At 50.0% G+C, this 15,224-nt stretch overlaps 1 protein-coding gene across 1 annotated transcript; it reads right to left on the bottom strand.

The window, feature by feature from the left end:
- Window positions 1-868: 868 nt before the first annotated feature.
- LOC128090495 (keratin, type II cytoskeletal cochleal) lies at window positions 869-11,197 on the bottom strand. Its single transcript, XM_052702890.1, has 9 exons — window positions 10,700-11,197; window positions 9,782-9,990; window positions 7,386-7,446; window positions 6,709-6,804; window positions 5,821-5,985; window positions 5,567-5,692; window positions 4,141-4,361; window positions 3,501-3,535; window positions 869-2,137 (listed from the first exon to the last, which is right to left on the bottom strand). The coding sequence occupies exons 1-9, from the start codon at window positions 11,099-11,101 to the stop codon at window positions 1,965-1,967; spliced, it is 1,488 nt and encodes a 495-aa protein (XP_052558850.1). The 5' UTR covers window positions 11,102-11,197; the 3' UTR covers window positions 869-1,964.
- Between the last annotated feature and the right edge of the window lie 4,027 nt (window positions 11,198-15,224).

Genomic DNA, 15,224 nt, shown 5'->3' on the forward strand with positions numbered 1-15,224 from the left:
TTGGGCATCACAGAGCCATTGCAAATGACAGCAAGCAGCAGCCTCCGCTGCCCAAAAACCATCTGGGCAAGGCCTTTCTTTGCACCCTTTGTTTCCATTCACTCCAGGGGATTCCTTTTTGCATTTCACTCCCTTGGTTGTGCCATAAAAGAGGTGAGCTGGGTGTGCCAGGCTGATAGCAAGGCTCTGCTGGGCACAGGGGGAGCTCCCCTCCCTGCATTAATGCCACGTGTGCTGTAGAATCACACACCCAGCCTGAGCACTGCACTCATACAGGGGGCTGGGATGACAGGGTAGGGTTTGCCATGGGCACAGCATCTCCCAGGCTTTAATGGTCTCAGCCACCGTGGTGCTGCAGGAAACAGCTTTTCTCACTGACTACAGGAATTTCAGCCTGGCCCCATTTCCATCCCATGGAATGACACCTTCAGCACTGGGGACTCACCCCACATCTGCACACACTGCTCACCTGTGCTGCCCCAAAAGGAGCAGCAAGGAGCTGTGTGAGCCCTTGTGCAGATTTATTTTGCTGAGCTTTGGCTGCTTGCAAGCAAAGCGTTTCTCCCAAAGTTTGGCTCCCCTCTGCTCAGCATACGGTGCTCAGAGGGGGGTCAGTGCCAACTGGCTCCAGTTGTGCTGAGGGCTGGGCTGAGCCAAGTTGAGGGAACAAAACCAGTCCCATCACCCAAACCCAGTGCAAAGCAGGGGAATAAATTCACCCATGGGTGAGACTGCAGGCAGCAAACCCCAAATCCTCATCCTGACCACAGAGTGGCACTGCTCCAAGGGACACAGCCTGCAGGGAGGTGAGGACGGCGATGGTTCTCCAGGCTCTTGAGCAGCAACACACGAGGAAATCAGCTGGGACTGAAGAAGCATACAGCAGGGCAACTTTATTAACGGCCTCATGGCAAACTCCCAGACCACAAAGGTATAAAACATCGACCAGAGATACGCTGCTGGGACACGGCAGAGCAACAAATCCCATGCAGTTTCTTTGACTTGTTTATTTAAAAATCCTTCCCACCGCAGTAACAAACTATTTCCCTGGCGTGTTTAGGTTGAAGACTCATTTTGGCAGGAACAAGGAGTTATTGTAATGAAGCATCAACAAAACACGCTTTTTTCCCACTGGTAGGAGAGACCCTGGATATCACTAGCAATGCTCTGCAATATAGGGTAGTAAACAGAGGCACCCAAGAATGGGGAGTGCTATCTCCCATTTCAGTGTGCTGCTTGTAATTTTAAGCAATTTCCATACCCTTTAGGCTTCAGACTTCTGTTAAGAAGACAGAAAGGATGAGTTTGTGAGTTATTTTGTTATACAGAACCTATAAAAGAGATCTGTCTGCATTGCCTTCAATAAGAAATTAGCTTTCATTAGACCAGAATTGTCCAATTCCATTTCTGAGCCAATTTCTAAAGAACATAAGGAGAAACCCAAAGCAGTTCCACCATTTTCTTCCTGGTATATTTTAAGAAAACAACCCCAGACTGAAATCTCAGTCAGGTCTGGCACTTTCTGAGCAGCCCAAGGGAATGAAGTCTTCCAAATCATATTCAGAGGGAGATAATCTTCTGGTCTCTTTTGTAAAGCCACAGCAGAAATGTGGAAAAGCTTGCCACAATGATTGTTTTGCCCTTCAAAGGGTGAAAGCCAGCCCTGAACAGGGGTACCAAGCATACAAGCAACAAAAGCATTAACCTGCCTGCTTCCCTGAAGGAATTTCACCCTACAGGCTTGAACCTGTTCTCAGTGGGATGGCTCCCACTGAGTTCAACAGTACAGGATCAAGCCTTAGGTGTGACGCAGCAGGGTCAGGTACTCTGGTATATCTTATTCCAATTCATTCATCACTGCAGAAATTTTGCAGCCAATTTGTCCTACGAAAGGCAACCAAACTTCTCTTTCTGTGTTCTCCCTCCTCCTGTTTCGTGGGTACCGCTGGGTTCCGTTCCTGCCTTTACTTCCTGAAGCTTCTGGTGGAGGAGGTCGTGGTGACGGTGTAGGATTTGCTGGAGCCCCCCGAGGAGAAGCCGAGCGCCCCGCTGCCCATCCCTGCTCCCAGGGCAAGGCCTCCACGGACCCCTCCTCCCAGGAATCCACTGGATCCACCGCCGCTGGAGGTGACCATGGCTGCGGCGCAGAGGGAAGCAAAGCAACCGTAAGCATTGGGGAACAGCAAAACCCAGCCTGGCAACCTTCTCAGAAAGGGCGTTTTTAAATCACAGAATCACAGAATCACAAGGTTGAAAACGACCTGCAAGATCATCCAGTCCAACCACCCTCCCATTCCTATCAGTACCACAAGCACTAAACCATCTCTCATAGCTCCTCATCCAGGCGCCTCTTGAACACTGCCAGGGACGGCGACTTCACCACCTCCCTGGGCAGCCATTGCAGTGCCTGACCACCCTTTGAGAGAAGAAGTTTCTCCTAATATCCAACCTAAACCTCCTCTGGTACAACTTCTGGCCATTTCTTCAGGTCCTACTATTTGCCTGGGAGAAGAGGCCAGACCCTTTTGCACCACAGCCTCCCTTCAGGAAGTTGTAGAGTGCAATGAGGTCTCCCCTGAGCCTCCTCTTCTCCAGACTGAACAATCCCAGCTCCCTCAGCCGCTCCTCATCAGCCTTGTGCTCCAGACCCCTCACCAGTTTCGTTGCCCTTCTCTGGACACGTTCCAGGGCCTCAATGTCTTTCTTGTAGTGAGGGGCCCAAAACTGAACACAGCACTCGAGGTGCGGCCTCAATCTCAGCAAGCAGATGAGAGCTTTCTAAGACCACCTGCTAAACACAACGCCCAGGACACAAATATCTTGCTCCAGTTTGGCGCAGAGCATGTACCAGCTGTGTGTGCAGGGGGAGTTGCACACAGCCCCCACCCCTCCCTCAATGGCTCAGGGCCTCCTGCAGAATGGGGAACCCAGTCCCACAAACACAGTATCAGAAATACATTCTGCTCATCTCGTGGTGCACCAGGCATGTCCACAGCCATCAGCAGCAATGATAAGTAGACGAATGGATGAAAAGTAGAGTCTGGTTAAGAGCAGTGTCTCCAAAACACCTGCTTGTGTCCAACACCCAGGTAAGGCAAGTGACCAGTGCTTCCCAAGGTGGAAAGACACCCTCTAACATCACCTTTGAGCTGCCTTCTAATGCAGGTTCTTATCTTTCTCTCAACTTTTCTTTTTAGTGCACTTTTCTCCATACAAAAATGGGAGGAGGAAGGGGACAGGGCAAGGGGGAGTCAGCATTCCCCCATTTTAACACTCACACATTCATTCATTCATTCCCCCATTTGTACAGATGAGTTAGAACTGAAATCTGCCATGGAGCCAACAGCACTATCAACATTTGGCCCGGGGGGCTTCCATTTAAGAAGGGGTTAATTAAGGCAGGGCACTACAAGGCTCCTGCTTGCAGACCAAGCTGATCCCATCTGCATTTCCCATAGAAACTATAAGAGTAAATGTTATAAATAATAAAATCAACTCACAGATGTTGACGCTGCCAACCCCATCGCCAGCCAACCTGTTGGAGCAGAAAAACACAAAGGCAAAAGGGAAGAGAATGGGTTAGACTCTGCATTACTCAGTGTTCCCCCAGGGCCTCAGTGCTGGGGATGAAGACAATGGCAGTGAGTTATTACTGCTGCTGTAAATAATTCAGACAAGATAAGTGTGCCATCCAGCGCTTTGTTCTGGCCCTACATTTACAAGCTCTGTTATCACCTGGAGGGGAGGTGCTGAAAGAGCACAAGGAACTGTGGCTTAATTCTATGGGGATTTAGGCCACTTGGAAATCTTCTTCCACGTCCTCAAATGTACAACGGAAAGCAGCACTTATTTCCTTGTATGTTTTCATCAACCTATCCACTCTTCCCCAGAGCTTGACAGTTTGGCTCTATGGCCAAAGCATATTCAGAATCAAAAAATCAGTTTAAAACGCAAAGTTTTCTCTTCCATGCTTCCTTCCAGAAACTGGAACTGGGCCCTCATGATGTCACCACGATACAAAGGGTTGGATCCTTCATCATGTAAACTCCCCAGGCAGCACCCAACAGCCAACAGAACATCTGTAAAATACTGCTGGGGAAAGATGCAGATCTTGCAACTGCACAGCTTGATTTCACCCACCTGCTCTCCTCGCCCTCCAGCAGCTTCCTGTAGGTTGCAATCTCAATGTCCAGGGCCAGCTTGACGTTCATCAGCTCCTGGTACTCACGCAGCTGCCGGGCCATGTCCTGCTTTGCCTTTTGCAGAGCAGCCTCCAGCTCCTCCAGCTTTGTCCTGGCATCTTTGATAGCCAACTCACCACGTTCCTCAGCTTCAGCAATGGCAGCTTCCAGCTTGGCACGCTGCAGTGACAAAGCAGAGCATGTTAGAGGGCATCTCACCACCCATGGACTTCTGGCATCTACAGGCCAGTACATCTGTGGTTCTGCAGAGCTCAAAAAAACTCCTTCCAAAGCCATACAAACTCATGCCTCCACATTTTTTGGGTCACCAGAGGGAGATCAGCCTGTGAAGGAAGCTCACTTAATTCCAGGACATATTATTCTGAAAAGCAATTCATCAGATCCTATTTCTCTGCACCAATTACACTTTCAGAGGACTTTCAGTTGACCCTCAGTTTCTCAGCCCACCCACACCGCACACAACAACCCCACACTTAGGGTTGATGCAAGCTCTGGGTTTCTCTATGCCCCAGAGCTCGTTCACAGCCAGTTGATCTCCAGCAAGCTTTGATCTGAGGCAAGCATGGGCTGCAGCAGACCTGCAATTAACCGACAATGCACATACCCCAAAAAGCATCTCTATGGGGGTACATCAAGCTGACAGCCTAATGCACACCCACCAGTGTCCTCTGCACACCCAGAGAGCATGCTTGGCAGGAAGGGCTCACAGTGAACATATGTTTTATACTCTCATTCATTATTTAAGGAGCTGCACTGGGTCAGCCTTTTGCTTGTAAATGTATGTGGATGTATGTGGAAACATCCCTGCCCTGAAACCAAATAAACATGAATGGATGAATCACAATGGCTTATCTCCAGCCTGTGAGCTGCTGGTTTTTCACAGCCAGCCTTCAGCCCCAAAAATGGTCTGAGCCATGCACTGTTCTGGCTCTCACCAGCTCTACTGATAAAGCGATAACCGCTGCTGGAGAAAGCAAACAAAACTCCCATACGGCTAAAAAATCCTTTTGTGTGCTCAAACATGCTGTTCCCTTCTGCACAAAAGGGAGTGGACAAAGATCCCAGCAGCAAAAGGGCACAAGGAAGGTGTGCAGCTGAGCACAGCTGAGCAGGTTGCTGCATTCAGCGCTGCCCTTTGGAAAGGGCTCTGCATCTCCCCTCTTCTGCACTCCCAGGACTCTGTAGCTCAGCTCCACCATATCTGTGGTTTTTTCCCCCTCCTGCAGAACTGATGTCTTCCAGGATGATGGCTGCAGCTATCCCAAACTGCTTCTAACAGATGCTGCCTTAAGCTTTGTCCCCCTGTCCACCCGCTGCTGCTAAACCCACTGCTCTGCAGCAAGAGAACAAGGGCAGCTCCTCACCTGGGCCTTTGCATTTTCAATCTCGCCCTGCAGCCTCTGGATCACGCGGTTTATCTCTGTGATTTCATTCTTGGTGTTGCGCAGATCATCCCCGTGCTTCCCAGCAGTGACCTGCAGAGCTTCAAACTGCGACACAAGGAAGGTTGGAGTCAGACCAGCAGCCCACCGCAGGCTGAAACCTCTCCACACTCATTACATGTAGGAGAGATGGAATAATAGAAGCTGTTGCTGCCCTTCTCTCTCCCATAACTCACCTTGCTCTGGTACCAGGACTCAGCCTCTGCCCGGCTCCTGTTGGCGATATCCTCATACTGTGCTTTGACCTCTGCAATGATGCTGTCCAGGTCCAGGTTTCTGCTGTTATCCATGGACAGCACCACGGAGGTGTCAGAGATTTGGGCCTGCAGCTCACGAAGCTCCTGCCAGTCACAATAAAAACAATACTATTAATCATTGATAAGGGCCTCTCTTTTAGAAGCCATTTACAGAGAGAATCCGAGAAGAAAAGGGAAGCAGATAAAAGTTCGTTGAAACCACCACTAATTAAAAGGAAACCAACTGAGTCACATTAACCGTGCAGAGTGCAGCAGCAGAAAGGGAGCCACTTGTTATCACTCCCAGGTTAAGAGCAAGGTTAGCTGACTCCTCTCCTGAGATAAGACCTCGGCATGAAGTGCTGGCCTAAGAAGCCTGAGCATCAGCTCCTCAGCAAAGGGCCAAATTCCACCATCTTGCACAAGGGTGCAATGTGCCTGCTTGCATCAGTCTCTTATCTTGTAAACGCTGCCAAAGATAAATGAGTCTGGGGCAAGGAGCTTTCCTTTCTCTGTTCCTCAGACAGCACAGAAACACACACATCAGTGCTTCAGCACTGAGTATAATGTGTTGCTTTTCTTGCTTTCACACCAACTGCATAAATAACTAAAGCATGCCCTAGGTGTGTTTGCAACAAAACCAACTCACATCCCTGACAAGGAAAAACTACTGTGAGAGCTCACAGAACCTGGACTTCACGTGCAGCTCCGTTTTGCTTACTTGATCTCTCCACTGCCTTTCTTATCTCTGACAACAGCATAGTGATGCTCTCAGGCATCAACAGTGGTACTGCATTGTAGCACCCACAGGAAGCAGAAGGGCCTTACCGCTTCGTAGAGAGATCTCAGGAAGTTAATCTCATCCGTCAGCGCATCCACCTTGGCCTCCAACTCCACTTTGTTCATGTAGGCAGCATCCACATCCTAGAAGAGTGACAATCCAGTGAGGTTGATGGAGTTTTGGTGACCTACCCAACCAAACTTTGGCTTCAAAAGCAGCTGTGCACCCAGCAAGTTCCCCACATCACCTGCTCGCCATCCCTCAACCCCCTCAGTGTGCCCTGAAAGTTACCCACTGGTGCACTGAACTGCTGGTCCCTGTACGTTCTGCAGGGTTCATAGAATACCTCGAGTTGGAAGGATCCATAAGGATCATCCATTTCAACTCAGTGATCCCAGGACTGTGCCTGCACCTATGTTTGCACAGTGACAGTTTGGACCACACAAACCATACAAACTGGGCCTTATGGTCTCTCTGACTTTTTAGGTTTTGAGAGTCAAGGCAGAAAAAGATAACCTAGAGAAATATACAGCCATAATGTGTGAGATGCACAGGGGCTGCTCCTCCTTCCTTGTTCATACAGTGATCCTGGTGCTCAGATAGAAGCAGAAATGAGAGGTGAAGTTGGGTATTCAGGCAAAACAGCAGCAAAGGGATTGGAGGAGCAGAAGGGGGGAGAAGGGCTGCACCCAGGTTTGATCAGACCCATATTCAAGACTCGCACCTTCTTGAGCACCACAAACTCATTCTCTGCTGTCGTGCGCTTGTTGATCTCATCTTCATATCTACCAGGAGAGAAGGGAGCAGTTAGAGCCTGGGTAAAAGGAGGCAATGTCTCAGTGAAAAGTTACCCAATTCCACCCTCTCTCCCCATTTCTCCCTTTCTGAAGCACTTTGCCAGCCTGTGATTACCCAAACAAGCCAGTCACAGGCAGAGGTTTGCTGCACCACTGAGGAATGTGCATTGTTTGCACTGAAGGTGCCACGTTTGAAAGCTATTGTTTGGACAAACTGATGCCTGAAAGCTGCTCTGGTCCACACTGCCACCACCACTGAGCTGGAAGCACTTCCCTTTTTTTCCCATTGCACATAGGGAGTTCTCTGCTCCTTATCCCCACTCATGCACAGCCCAGTGCTGGCCTGCTGTGCTCTGTGTCCTGAGGTTCTCAGCTCCTTCCCTCAGCCACTGAGAACAAATAAAAATGCAGTAGAGATGCAAACATTCAGCACATTCATCTGCACTGATCAAGGGGCTGTTAAAAGCTCTGCTCACTCTGTACTTCCCTTACTCCAGGCATCTGAGCACACTGTGCAGGTGCCAGTCGCACCTAAGAGTTGAGTGCAATTATTCTGCACAGAGTGGCTCTGCTCTAAAGCCTCACAGACCTGTAATATTGGCCACATCCCTTCTCTAAGTGTCTGACTTGAGGTGCAATGACTTCAGTTCTCAGCAGACATAAATCATGCTGCATTGGCTTTATGGACTGGCCTCACAGATTTTCTACCACCTGCAAGCCTGGCTCTCAGAGTCTGCTTTTCAGAGCTGTGCACAGCCAACCTGCTGACCCTAAACAGCAAGAACCTGCTGTGTGGATCCTGCAAGTCATCTACAAAATAGAGCAGGAAGCATTTTAACCAGCTGCTTTGGAATGGCTGCTGACAAAGTTAGACTCTGTTCTATTGACACAGTCTATGGCTAGCACTGCAATTTGCCTTCCAAAGTTTGAGCTAGTTCAGTTTTAAGCCTTCCCGTAATGCTCCTAGTGCTTTGCACTGGACGCTTGCCCATCCATGCTGGTATAAGCAGGTGTTGTCCTTTTGGAGGTCAGTGAACTGCATCCGTTGCTATTGCAGAGCACTGCACAACACGGACGCTGCACATGCATAGTAGAAAGGAATCAGAGCTTGGCCTCTAGCAGAGGTAATCACAGAGGTGTACAAATAAAATAAAATAAAACCCAGCACCAATTGCATTTTTTACAAAATGGTTTGTTGAGCTCTATTTGCAACAAATCATTCAGTGCTCTCCATAACTCCCAAGAAAAGCCCAGCACAGCCCACACAGAGCCACGTGGGCAGCACTACCCAGAGCATTCCTACCCTTGCTTACTTTGAACCACACCCTGAGTCAAGGCAGTGACCAAATAAGAGACAGAATTGCATCCCTATCAACCTCCTCCCCTACCTGAGATATCGGTGGGGAATGGCTGTGTATGAAAATGAGGCAACAGGCACATAAGGGGCTACTCATGTTTTAGGTATTTGACTCAGGAGATGAGATTTTCTTCATACGAATGAGGAGAAACTGGTTCTGAATTCCAGTTACCAAATCCAGCACCTCAGGCTCCTAATTCCTGCTTCCCTCCCCATAGAAGGTTTTGCTCCCCAGCATGGACCCCTGGGTGGGAGGAATAAATAAGCACCTGTGCCCCTTGCGTTCACGTGATACGCAGCTGAAATTAGGGCTACAGCTCCTCTGGGTGCAAACCAGTTCCCTGCTGCTGCCGTGCAGAGAAACACGGTGCAACTGTGGATGAGCATGGAGTAACTGAGCAGGGCTGGGAGAACACCATTCCCATGCTCCTCCTTGGGAAGTGCTGGCTATTGACTTTCCCTAAACACACCCCGGGGATTATCAGATGTTTGCTTTCAGTTCCTGCTTGATCCAGTTTGCCAGCTCCCTCTTTTCTTTCCTTTCAGGCATTTCCCTGTAGGGCTGCACTGGGCACAAAGGCTACTTTCTCAATAGCACTCCTCACAAGCAACGTGATTTGGATAGAAAAACTGCTAAAAAAGAATGCAAGTCATCTGCTCCATTGCCTCCCCATGGAACAAGAAGCAGTTTACCCACTGCCTGCAACCTGCACAGCTCCTATGGGGCTCCTACAGACCCAGACAGTCCAGCCCAAAGTAGGAATCGATCCCTGAGGAGGCTGCAAAGCAAAGCCACGGGGATGGAGCACGTGGGAGCAAGGTGCCAGGAGCACCACGTAACCCAGGCGGCTTCCTTGGACAGACACCTAGCAAAAAACAAATCACCCTCCTTAGCAGAAAAGCTGGGGACACCTCTACCAATCTAACTGTTCAGCTATACCGTTAGATGGTTGGATTATACATTACTTGGCCTTGAAATCCTCAACAAGATCCTGCATGTTCCTCAGTTCGCCCTCCAAACGCCCTTTGTCATTTAACAACCCATCCAGCTGCCTCCTCAGGTTGGTGATGTACGCCTCAAACATGGGGACGATGTTACTCCGGGTGGTCTTCTGGTCCTGGAGCAGACTCCATTTGGTCTCCAGCATTTTGTTTTGTTGCTCCAGGAACCGGACCTGCCGAGAAACCAAGGTGTCATTTGTGAAAGGATGGGGAAGGGGGGGATCTGACACTGCAGAGCTGGGATGCTGGGGGATGCCTGTGCCGTGGATGGTATCTGAAGGATTCACTGTGTCTATGAAAAGCACCTACATTCTAAAGGGTGATAATGTCCAGAAGGAGCATGGCTGCTCTGGGGTTTGCCTTGCAGAATTGAGGCTTTGTTTGAATTAAAAGATAAGGAGATTCTGCTTGCCTGACGCATAAGAGAAACCATTCAGAGATCACAGTGTCAGCCAATTAAACTCAACTCCACAGCTGGATTCCTAACATTTTGAGGATGCCAGAGCTGGTTTACAATACAGGGTCCCCAGTCCATTGGTGGGAGATAACAGAGCTGCAGAGGTACAGGGCAGCGCAAACAAACACAGCAAGCCCTGACTTACATCAAAGGTCTGTTCTACCAGGTCAGCCCCTTTCAAAGACCCCCCTCCCTCTGATTTGCTGGTGCGTGTGGGGCTTTGCAATGCTAGCTAAGTAAAGGGGGTGCAAAGCTGGCCTAAACAGAGCAAAAACTTCTGCTGACAGCAGACATTTAATAACAGTTATTAGACTGCAGGAAAATCACATCAGGTTGGTGAAACCCCAACCCCATTCATGAACCCCCACCCCATTAAGTGAGTTTTGGGTCAGGGCTGCATTCAAGCCCAGTGCAGCCAGCCTCACCTTGTCAATGAAGGAAGCAAAGCGGTTGTTGAGGGTCTTGATCTGCTCCTTCTCCTCCTTGCGCACCCGCTGGATGTTGGGGTCGATCTCCAGGTTGAGGGGGGTCAGGAGGCTCTGGTTGACTGTGACCTCCTGGATGCCGGCCCCGGGGACGATGGCCCCACCGAACCCCATGCCTCCATAGCCTCCATAGCCATATCCAGAGCGAACGCTGTAGGAGCTGCTGCCTCCGATGGAGATCCGCTTGTTGGCAGAGCCCAGATTGTAGAGGCTGGAGCTGCCAAAGCCCCCTGCCTTGCCAAGGCCACTGCCTCCACGGACAGAGGAGACGGAGCTGACCCGTACCTGGCTGACCCCTGGGACGGCCACGGAGCGAGAGCTGAAGCTGATGGAGCGGGACATGGCTGCTGCGGGTCCGGCGGTATCCCCTGTCCTTAAACCTGAGGGTAGCTGTGCTGGGAGACCAGGGCAGGGAGCAAGTGAGCTCTCCTGCCTCGCTTCCCCTTTTATCCGTTAGGAGAGCTGGGCTTGGCTCGAGGGCAAAAGAGGGATCGTTTTACTGCCTGCAGATCTGGGTGTGCCTGGCAGCCCTCCCACCCTCCGTCAACCTGCTGAACCCGAAGGGAAGGGCCGGGGAAGGGGGACAGGACACACCTGGCGCCCGGTGCTGCGCTCAAAGCTTTTGTTCCGCAGCTCCCCATGTCCCTGCCACCAGCACAGCCGAGGGATGTGAAGCACTGGGTTCCTCCGAGCAGAGCAGAGGTGCAGCAGGACAGGGCTGGTCCCATTTCCTCGAAGCTTCTGTTCCTCCCTGCTTGTATGAGGGGATGCTGAAATGAGAAGAGGGGGGATATGCATTGATTTCGAACACACTGCATTGCAGGCAGCCCCCTGTGCAGCAGCAGAGAGGAGATAAGGGGCCTCAACTCAGTTTCAGGTACAGCCAAGTTTGATAAGAAGCAAAGCCAGCTCACGCCATACACTGCCCAGCCAGCCTGATCTGTGCAGAAGAACATGAGATGCCAGAGCTGCCCCTGGACACGGCATTTTTGCCATCTTTCCCCTGTTAACTCTGAAACAAAGGTGTTTTTTGGTGGGTTGCACCTTGCAGGTTTAAATACTCAACATGTCAGTGCAGACTGAAAAGGAATCATAGAGTCGTTTGGAAGGGATCCTTAAAGGCCATCTATTCCAACTCCCCTGCAATGAACAGGGAACCATCAGGCTGCTCAGAGCCTGGTCCAGCCTGACTGGAGGAAACAGGACAGATTCCTGCTTAAACTCCAGGGCTCCCACACAGAAGTGGCAGAGACACAAGAAATGGTTTTACAGGCTTTCTGCATTTTTTAATCGCCTTAAAGGATACACATCTTTACTGCCAGGTCATAAATCCTCCAGTCGGGCCAGAATGTGTCACCCTCAGATCTTCCTCTCATCCGGGTGCTGAGATAGCACTGGCTCCATTTCTGGCCACAGCCTTCTGCAAGTATGCGCTTCCTTCTTCATGGGGAGAATGCAAGCTGGCTGCATATCCCAGCTACCAAAAGGAAATTCCCTTTTCAAAATGAGAAATGGAGCCTGACAGAGACAGATGAGGTGAGATCACTCCCTGCGCCACGAGAGCTGCTTCAGCTTTCAGCAGCAAAAAATAAGATTCACTGAGTGCAAAGCAAACTTCTAAGTTCCACACACCAGCTCTGCCTTGACCTGATGGCTGATGCAGACAGGATAGGGTTTGTTGCATCTGTATGCAGCCACCTGCAAGGCAGAAGTCTCCAGCTGTGTTATGTGGCTTCAGGTCCTTGCAAGCACAAGGAGAGGCCACTTTCCTGCAACTCCTCTGGGTTGTTGTGAAAGGAAGGGAATTGGAGCTCAAAGTGCCGCTTAAGAGCCCTGCTTTGGCAGGAATAACCTGCAACAAAGCAAGCTCTAATTGTGCATTTTATCAGGTTGCTTTCCAGCCTCAGCTGCCCTGCATCAGCAGATGGGATTCTTGCACAAGGCAGCACACAAACCAGAAAGCAATCCAGACAGGTAAAATACAACTCCTCTGCCAGATAAACTGTCATAAAGGCAAACTTGTTCCCAGCAACCTCCGAGGAAACAACTGGTAGGCAACCAGAGAGCTGAACTTCACCTTGCTTTGTACTATTGAGGGCCAGACCCACAAAAAGCCATTTTTCTAATTGTAATTAATTACCACCACGCAACACGACTGATTGTAGGTGAAGATGAGTCTGTTGAGGTGGCCTTCCCAAGTTTCCACACACTGTTCTGTATCGTTTCCAACCCATGCAACAACCCCGATGGGATTGGGGTCTGGTGATACAGAAGACACCGTATGGAGTAGTTAAGCACCCTTTAGGGAACTGAGTGCTTGGACACTGTGACCATTCTGCTCAGGGTCACAACTTGACAACCCCTCCCACTCCAACCAACTCACTCTTATGCACTGACGCTCACAGAACCAACAAGAGCCACAGGTGATAAACCCCTCCACAAATCCTACATCAAATACACCGAGTTTTCAATTCCAGCCCTGAAAGCACAGGAGAACCCCATCAAATATGGCCACATCCTGACGGAAGAGGAAGAAATCTTTGCAGATGAGCAAAACCACTTTAAGAACGTGGGTCCGTTGTTTCCTCGCGCTCAGTTGGTATCCGTGGGCTATCTCTTGCTGTGTGTTTAGACTGCAGTGTTTGCTTTGAAAGTTTTCTGGAGCTGGGAGTGCCCTTATGTTTTGTGTTTGCACAGCACAGTCCCAGTTTGCGATTACTGCTCCAAAGTGCTTCAGCAGTGAGTCATTTATAAGTGAGCTTGCATCCTGACGACAAGCAGTGTTTTGGTGGTCTGATAAGTGGGGCTAATCATGCAAGAGCACAACATAGCACTCATGGGACCATCAGAGAATGACACTGTCAGGCTGTTATTCGTTATACCAATGCCAATGCTGGTGCTTGCAGCCATAGAGCTGCCATGCTGGTGGTGATACCTCCATGCTGCGAACACGGCTCATTCTCCTCCCAAAATCTGGCTCCTAGAGGAGCTCCTGCAATAAACATTTGCAGCTCCTCAGCTATTGCTATGAATACTGAGAGACCTCCAAAGGAAACCTGTGCGGCACCTGTGGTTTGGGGGCAGTAAGAGAACATCTACAGTGATGTCTGAACACACAGACACAAGCCACGTCAAGACAAAGTGGTTAATTCACATGAAGGATGATTCAGTTGTACTTCCTGTGTCACTGGGGCAATAAAGCTCGAAGCAATGACACAGCTCAGCAGCACAGAATCTCAATGACAGGAAAGCAGCTATTCCAGAAGGCTGCTGGTTCAAAGGATTCAGTGTTCCAGAGGTTGGTACCTCGGTACAGCACCTTCCTGCTGTAAATCAGGGCCCCACGCCTACCTGGAGGCTGTTTAATTCATGTCTTCAATATTCTGCCACTGCCCATTTCTGAAGAATTGAAGCGGTTCCCTTGAGCCTTGTATGACCTTCCTGTTAACGTTAACTCACACTCATTTGGTCTTATGTTGATAAACTGAACCCTCACACCTCTCAGAATCCAGAGGCTTTTTTGGAAACCTCGAATTCCTGCTGTGGCCTCTCTGTTCCAATTCTCATGGTGAGGTGCAGAGGCCACATGCTCATGCAATTTGCACTACGAACTCATGCAGTTTTACACATGGAAATTTTGCTCACCACTCTTACAGCCAGTGGCTCTAACAGCTTTATGTTTCCACAGCACTGGAAGCTGCTACAATGAGGCTCACTTTGCTACACTGCATCTCCCAGCTACACCTCTCCTTCTTGAAACAAAGCTGAGCAGACTTAGTGTTGACAGGGTCATCTTAAGACCAGCAGGAACAGAAAGATCACCTGCTTGCCCAGCGTGACAGCCAGCTGCCACAGAGCAGAGCTGACATCACATTAACAGCACAGCTTCCAAAAGCTGTTGCCTTCAGTGCAGGAGCTGCACTTCCCCATTCCTCCTTTTATCTGAAACACAGTGGCTCAAAGCCAGAAGCTTTTAGATCACAGAATGATGGGATGCTTGTGTTGGAAGAGTCCATAAAGATCAGAGAACCACAGGATAGTTGGGATGGAAGGGTCCTTCAAAAACAGAGAGCCAGAGGATGGTTGGGTTGGAAGGGTCCTTCAAGATCAGAGAAACATAGGATGGTTGGGTTGGAAGGGTCCTCCAAGATCAAAGAAGCACAGAATCACAGCATGGTTGGGGCAAGAGGGATGTCAAAGATCCTCCAGCTCCACCTCGTGCCCTGGGCTGGTCCCACCCCTCCATCAGCTACCCCGGGTCTCTCCCATGGCCTTGAGCAGCCCAAGGGCTGGGTCACCCCCAGCTCTCAGCCTGTCCCCACAACAGAGGCACTGTAGCCTCTCAGCATCCCTCATGTCCTCCCCTGGCCCCATTCCAACAGCTCTATCTTTCTCATGCTGGAGTCTCAGCATGATAACAGCACAAACCCACCCACTGCCATCTCCAGGATCACCTCAGACCACC

The sequence above is a fragment of the Tympanuchus pallidicinctus genome, unplaced genomic scaffold (genome assembly GCF_026119805.1).
Source record: "Tympanuchus pallidicinctus isolate F22 unplaced genomic scaffold, pur_lepc_1.0 scaffold47, whole genome shotgun sequence".
In the NCBI taxonomy this organism is placed as follows: domain Eukaryota; kingdom Metazoa; phylum Chordata; class Aves; order Galliformes; family Phasianidae; genus Tympanuchus; species Tympanuchus pallidicinctus.